The 7500-nt window shown below is 47.1% G+C and overlaps 1 protein-coding gene across 3 annotated transcripts in view; it reads left to right on the top strand.

The window, feature by feature from the left end:
- Positions 1–7500, top strand: part of sema4c (sema domain, immunoglobulin domain (Ig), transmembrane domain (TM) and short cytoplasmic domain, (semaphorin) 4C) — a 110536-nt gene that overhangs the window by 86054 nt on the left and 16982 nt on the right. For all 3 annotated transcript variants that reach the window (XM_063194957.1, XM_063194958.1, XM_063194959.1), the window contains exons 5-9: positions 40–102; positions 248–346; positions 2168–2264; positions 3958–4071; positions 5850–6001. In XM_063194957.1, coding sequence (XP_063051027.1) covers positions 40–102; positions 248–346; positions 2168–2264; positions 3958–4071; positions 5850–6001 — 525 coding nt within the window. The remainder of the gene's footprint in view (positions 1–39; positions 103–247; positions 347–2167; positions 2265–3957; positions 4072–5849; positions 6002–7500) is intronic.

Genomic DNA, 7500 nt, shown 5'->3' with positions numbered 1-7500 from the left:
CTCTTCCGTTGCGCTCTCTCTATCTCCTCCTGTCTGCAGATTGAGTGGCCAGCCCCTGTGGACAAGAAGAAAGAGTGTGCATCAAAGGGAAAAAACAACCAGGTACTTACAGTAAATCTGAGGTGAAAGCCCTTTGGCTGTTGTCGTAATTTCTCCCGACGTATGTGCACTTACTCTCTCTCCCCCTTGTCTTTCTCACCCCCCCTCCCCCCCCTCTCTCTCTTTTTTATCTTCTCCTATCTCACAGACCGAGTGCTTCAACTACATCCGGCTGCTCCAGACCTACAACCACACGCTGCTGTACACCTGTGGCACGTATGCCTTCCAGCCCAAGTGTGCTTTCATTGTGAGTTCCCCTACCCCTTCCCCTTACATACCCCTCAGGGTGTTAGGGGAGTGGATCTTTGTTGGGTTGTGTGTGTATTATACTGTGTGTGTGTGTGTGTGTGTGTGTGTGTGTGTGTGTGTGTGTGTGTGTGTGTGTGTGTGTGTGTGTGTGTGTGTGTGTGTGTGTGTGTGTGTGTGTGTGTGAGAGAGTGTGTGTGTGTGTGTGTGTGTGTGTGTGTGTGTGTGTGTGTGGTGCATGCACATAAATTTTTTTATGCTGACCGACCAGGCTGGAATGGAGTGGAGTGGAGTGGTGTGGAGGCTCACAGCTCCCTCCTCTTGCCACGGGCCACTGGGCTGTGTGACAGGGGTGCAGAGGATGAACTGAAAATGAGCCCTCTGCAAATTGGTGATTGTTATAGGCTAAGACATTCGCCAAGCTGAGGTGTTGCTGTTTGTGTGTGAGTGAGAGGTTGTGAAAGTGTGTGTGCGTGTGTGTGTGTGTGCATGTGTGTGCGTGTGTGTGTTTGTGTGTGTGTGTGTGTGCGTGTTCGTGTGTGTGTGCTTGCGTGCATGTGTGCCTACCTGCCTGCCTGTCTGCATGCGTGTGTGTGTGTGTGTGTGTGTGTGTGTGTCAGTGTGTGTGTGTGTGTGTGTGTGTGTGTGTGTGTGTGTGTGTGTGTGTGTGTGTGTGTGTGTGTCAGTGTGTGTGTGTGTGTGTCAGTGTGTGTGTGTGTGTCAGTGTGTGTGTGTGTGTGTGTGTGTGCGTGTGCGTGCGTGCGTGCGTGCGTGCGTGCGTGCGTGTATGTGTGTGTGTGTGTGTGTGTTTATGTTCCCCTGAAGGCTATGCAGCTGCATGGTCAGTCCAGCCAAACACACCCACGAGGAGCCACAACAATCCTGACCACCTGGGTTCTTCACTCCTCCAGTACCCTCTCCTCCACCATTCCTCCACTCCTCCACACACTCCTCCACCCATCCTCCACTCCTCCACACACTCCTCCACCACTCTCCACTCCTCCAGTACCCTCTCCTCCACCCATCCTCCACTCCTCCAGTACCCTCTCCACCACCCATCCTCCACTCCTCCACACACTCCACCACCCATCCTCCACTCCTCCAGTGTCCTCTCCACCATTCCTCCACTCCTCCAGTACCCTCTCCTCCACCCATCCTCCACTCCTCCACCCATCCTCCACTCCATCCTCCACTCCTCCACCATTCCTCCATTCCTCCAGTGTCCTCTCCACCACTCTCCACTCCTCCAGTACCCTCTCCACCATCCCCAAACCTCCACTCCTCCACTCCTCCAGTCTTCCTCCACCACTACCTATCCGCCAGTCCTCCAGTCCCGTCTCCATCACCCCCATCCTCCACTCCTTCACTTTTCCTCCACCATTTCCCAGTCCTGCATTCCTCCATTCCCCCACTCCCCCACTCCCCTCTCCATCACCCATCCTCCATTCCTCCTCCACTACTGCCCATCCTCCACTCCTTCACTCCACTCTCCACCACCAATCCTCCATTCCTTCACTCCTCCTCCACCACTGTCCATTCTTCCACTCCCCCCTCCGCCATTCCCCCATCCTCCCTACTACTGCCTCCTCTACGTGTATGTATGTGTATTATGTTCGATCTATCTTGCAAATGTGAGTTATTTGCATTATGATTGTGCATTAGCTACATCAATGTCCCTCTGGGATTAACAAAGTATTTCTACTCTCTCTGCTCCACTCCTCCACACCTCCACCACTCCCCATTCCTCTCCTCCACTCCTCAACTCACTTTCAACACTTTTCATTCCTCCCTCCCTTCCCTCTCCTCTCTCCTCCTCATGCAGAATGCTGACCACTTCAGTCTCAGTACGGCCCCTCTCGATGACGGCAAAGGGAAGTGTCCATACGACCCAGCGAAAAGCTACACCGGCCTCATTGTCGGTAAGCGAGATTGTCGGAGGTTGAAATATTTATGGATGTAGCCCCTTAATGCACGCCGTACCTCCAGTGGCACGCTGTAATAGTCATTGAAATGTAACTACCATAGCACTACAATACTATGACACAACACAGGCCCTTTAGTAATGCACCATGACTTGGTCATTACCATACTGGTAACAACAAATGTATAAAGCCGCGTCTTAAGGGGTTAATGCACGCCGTACCTCCTGTGGCCCGCTGTAATAGACATTGAAAGTTAACTACTATAGTACTACACTACTATGACAGTAGTCATGCACTGGGCCTTTATATACATACATTACGACTTGGTCATTGCCATTCTGGTAACAGCTCATTTATAATGCTGTGTCTTAAGGGGTTAAATCATAGCGGCCTAACCTGCCTCCTGGCTTGCTGACGTACTGAGATCATACATGGAGCCTTATTCGTCTGGCAAAATCTCTCAAACTAGACACACAATCAATGCAGTGTTAATTTAACACTTGGGGCGTTAATTTAACATCTTCTAGATTAGTGTTCCTCAACTTGGGCTCTACAGCCCCTCATGGAGAGTTGAGGGGAAGGGAGGCTTACCGCGCGATGCGATTCAAGCGACAGCAGCAAGCGATACGAGTGATTGAAGAGACTACTAAGTATGTCCGTACAAGCAGAAGGCAAAGCATTCAAGCATTCCCATTGGCTGTGGTCACTGACTTCTATACAGTCATTGGCTGTCACGGCTTCTCGCCGAACCGTGTCATAGAAAGTTGAAAGGATTTCAACTTCAAACTGTCGCTCTCGTCGCGCAAATCGCTCTAGTCTCCAGAATCGCTTTTGTCGCGCGACTCAATACAAAGTCAATTACTTCCGTCGCTCGCCTCGCTCTTGTCGCGGTAGGTGTATTTCTGCGGTTATAATGAGGACAAGGGGGTGTTTGTTTGCTCAAAAAAGGTTGAGAGCCACTGTTCCAGATTCTAGTTGATCTCAGAGTGTCCAAGTGTTGAATTGAAACGGCACATTCCACTTAGCTCTGGACATGCTCAGGGGTGTGTTACTATAGGTGTTTATGGTACCAAATGTCCCTGAGCCCCTACTGGACATTGCTAGAACCAGACCACAGTCAGACCACTCATTCCAAATCATACTTGCACATATTTTCCAATACCAAGAAGAACCAGGAATAGGCATGTTGGAGAGACTGTGAATGTGAATGTGAATGTGAAATAGCAGGAAGTATTTACAACTCTACGAGCATACAATTGAACAGCTCTTTTCCAAAATGGTCTAAAAGCCACTCAGATGCAATTTTCTCTTTATATCATTTTAAGGAAGATTTGGGGCACCAAGAACTGGGTTAATGCTGTCTGAGTCTTCTTTACCAAATACAGACTGCAAAACTGATTTTACTGATATCAACAGAGCACAATAGCAAGATGGCTTTTGTGAATACTTTAGAAAATGTATTAATAGTGTTTTGGGAAAGAGCTTTTTTATTATGGGGTAGTGTGATGGAATGACAATTACGAAGGTTGCGGGTGAACGTTTGGATTTGAGTCCCGGCTGGGCAACTATGCTCCTCTTGACTTCAAGTACAATTAGCTAATTGACTTTCCGATAAATGACCCACAACTGTGTGTGTCCATTCGTACAAATGAGCCAGTGTAATAATTATGTCCTCTGTGGCTTATTTCAGATAAGGAACTGTACTCGGCGACCTTCAACAACTTCCTGGGTACCGACCCCGTCATCCTCCGCAACCTGGGCTCTCAGCACTACAGTATGAAGAGTGAGCCCACCTGGCTGGGCGGTAAGTACAGCCAGAGATTCTTTAAGTATATAGAGATATGCCAACATAATAGGTTGCTATGGGCACCTAACATGACCAGGTTCTGGTCTGCCTAAAGGGGCGTGTCATAATACTCCTAGCATTGAATAGAACAGTACCCAGGTCTGCCTAGGTCTGCCTAAAGGGGGACTTCCCCCCCAATAATAGAACCCGGAAATAATGGGCCAATGGAACCTGTCTCTCTCTCTACTCTCTCTGGTACAGTCAGGCCCACCGACAAGGGGGGAACAAAGGGGTTAGTTGTCCAAGGCTCAAGCAGAAGAGGGGCCCAGCGTTGAGTCATCATTATCAAAGAGGGTGGAGTAATAAAGAGGCTTCGAAACCCGCCCACCCAATGCAAAAGTGTGTGCTCAAGTTGGGTCTCCTAAGGGGGCGTTGTCCCCTCCTTCTTCTATTTTGAGGTGTTTGCCCGAGAAGTGCGCTACCGCCATCTACAGTGCTAAGGGTACTCCATTTATTCTCAACCTAAGGACTCCGAAGGTCTCCTAACCGAAGGTCTCCTAAAAGGGGCGTTCACCCGACAGAAAGTGGATACCAGAAATGAACTAGAATGACTTATCTCTGTCTAGAGTATCTCTGATCATTATACTTTATGTACAGTATTGTGAGAGGGGGGCACTGGTTTGTCCTGGGCCTGGCAAGAGCTGTCAGCAGTCCTGTGTATAGTTTCTCTCTTGCTCAGGAATGGGGAACCATTTTCATTCAAGGGTCACTTCAAATTGTATAAAGTCAAATGATATAAAGTACTATAGTATTATACCATAAACACAAACCAGGATTTCCCCCGGCACTTTAGGGCTATATTGAAGGTAGCTACCCTTACAACAGACCCCACCTTAACTAGGTCCCCTGACAATATAGCTTAATTGAATAGCAAATGTAATTCCTAAGATTTCTCTACAAAACATTTCACATTTCATGTGAAACTGCATAACATTAAAATGATATCGGAGGTCAGATAAGACGGCGTCAAGCCCTTCATGTTCCCCACCCCTGCTCTAACTGTGCCCTCAAGGGCTATTCAATGTCTACATTTACATGACGTTTTTAATTCCGAATTAATAATTCCGAATTAAATAGTTCTGACGGATTTCCTTAGATCTTTAATTTAATTCAGAATTAAGAGGTGTTTACATGACGTTTTCAAAGCGGAATTAAGCTTTATTCAGAATTAAAGAGAGTTCATTCTGAATTAAATGGCTCATGTAAACATAGCAAGTGTCTCATTAGGCATCAAGGGCATACTTTTATTCTTTAAACCAGCGTGCTTAGTCATGGAATGAATGGTTGTTTACTACATGCCGTTTGAGTAGGTATGTAGGCTGTTGGTGACTACCGCTATTAAAGTACATTGTATTTGAGTGTTGAGTGTTCTCAACTGCCACTAGCCAAATGCGGGTTAAAACATGAAAGCGGCTGAGCACAAAGTAATAATTTTTCTGTCGAGTAGCTGTGTGGTTGTCAGGTAGCTATTGAGCGACTGCCTTTGTTTGTCAATGTCATGTTTTGTTCACATTTTTGCAGAGCTAATTTCCACGACTCAGTCTGATTGTGTGTGTATGTGTTTGTGTGTGTGTGTGTGTGTGTGTGTGTGTGTGTGTGTGTGTGTCTGTGTCTGTGTCTGTGTCTGTGTCTGTGTGTGTGTGTGTGTGTGTGTGTGTGTGTGTGTCTGTGTGTGTGTGTGTGTCTGTATGCCTGTATGTCTATGTGTCTGTGTGTGGGTTTGTGTGTCTTTTCAGAGCCTGAGTTTGTGGGCTCGGCGGTGGTGCGGGAGAGCCGGAGCAGCAGCGATGGCGATGACGATAAAATCTACTTCTTCTTCAGCGAGCGCGCCGTCGATACGGACTGCGACCCGGAGCACACTGTGGCTCGAGTCGCCCGCGTCTGCAAAGTACGGATAAGATAGAGAGAGAGACACACACGCATTTGTATACAAATACACACATACACACACGCATGCACTCACACACACAACCATTTATATATACAAACACACACAAATACACATACACACACATATTCACACACTTGGCATACTAACACATACACACACACTTCCTACCCATACCCAACACACATATACAGTATATATATACACTGCACACAGAAATTCACACCCCTCCCACTCAGCCAACTCACACACACATGCACACAACACAGACTAAAACGCCATACAGTATGCATTAACATACACACACCCCGTGTGAATACATGCACACACACACACACACACACACACACACACACACACACACACACACACACACACACACACACACACACACACTTTCCCACGAACATGCCTTCCTCTTCTTCACGCAGAAGTGAGCACACACGTGTAAACCCCACTCAGCTCAGCACAGTGGAAATAAATAAGCGTAATTGTACACTTACATATAAACATAGCCTCACAACTACAGGCATGTTAAAAGGCAGATCCCCTACTCACACATGTTTAAACATAGGGTGGCAGAGACCATAAATAGGTAGTAGAAATGAGTAGCAGCTCGTATGTGTATAAACATGAAACCCATAAATAGCGTATGCTTAAGCCTTCGATAAAAACATGTGCGATGTAAATCTATACTGTCTGCGATTGCACTGCCCAGCCCTTGAGCATAAGCAATCTGGCAGGTACACTATATGCATGCACAGCACACACTGGTCTGTACTCATTCCATTTGGGTCACACATCACCTACAGTATGTATTCTCTCCATACACAATGTAGCAAGACTGTAACCTACATATAACTGGTGGCCTAGATGTGCTATGTAGACTTACTGTAACTCCCTAGAGTTGTTGTAGGTGTCAGTACAGTACAAGAGAAAATAAATGGGTGTACCACCACCGTGTGCCTCTTTTGGTACAACTGATTTTCCTCTCATAAAGACTCTGCCCAGTAAAACTTCAAAGGCTTGTTTCCAACATAATGCCAGTGCTTCAACCAGTTGAAACATGACGAGGCACACTTCCGAATGTGCCACCCACTGTGGGCTATAACCAAAGGGACAGTGCTTGACCACCTTGACCCTGCTGACATGGGTGTAATTTTAGGTGTGGAATGGATGGTGGGACATTTTCATACCACTTTTGAGATGTACCTAGCTTATCCCCACCACTTTGTCCACAAATATAATGGAAAAAATGGCTGACCCTGACGATGTACCATAATAATGTCCCCACCACTTTCAAAGCCGAACTTTTGCCTGCAGAAACTACTTAGTCTGCCTTTAAAGGGGAGCTCTCTGCCCCCCGCCCCCTTCCCTCTGTCTGTCTTTACTTGTCTACGTGTAGGCAGCACCTTGACCCTAAAGAAACTCAGCGACCCTTTAAAGGAGAAGTTTTCTACCCGTTGGTGTAATATTGTGCCCCCTGTGTATCTTTCCCT

Source organism: Engraulis encrasicolus, chromosome 3 (genome assembly GCF_034702125.1).
Source record: "Engraulis encrasicolus isolate BLACKSEA-1 chromosome 3, IST_EnEncr_1.0, whole genome shotgun sequence".
Taxonomy (NCBI): domain Eukaryota; kingdom Metazoa; phylum Chordata; class Actinopteri; order Clupeiformes; family Engraulidae; genus Engraulis; species Engraulis encrasicolus.
This window is presented reverse-complemented; position numbering and strand designations above follow the sequence as displayed.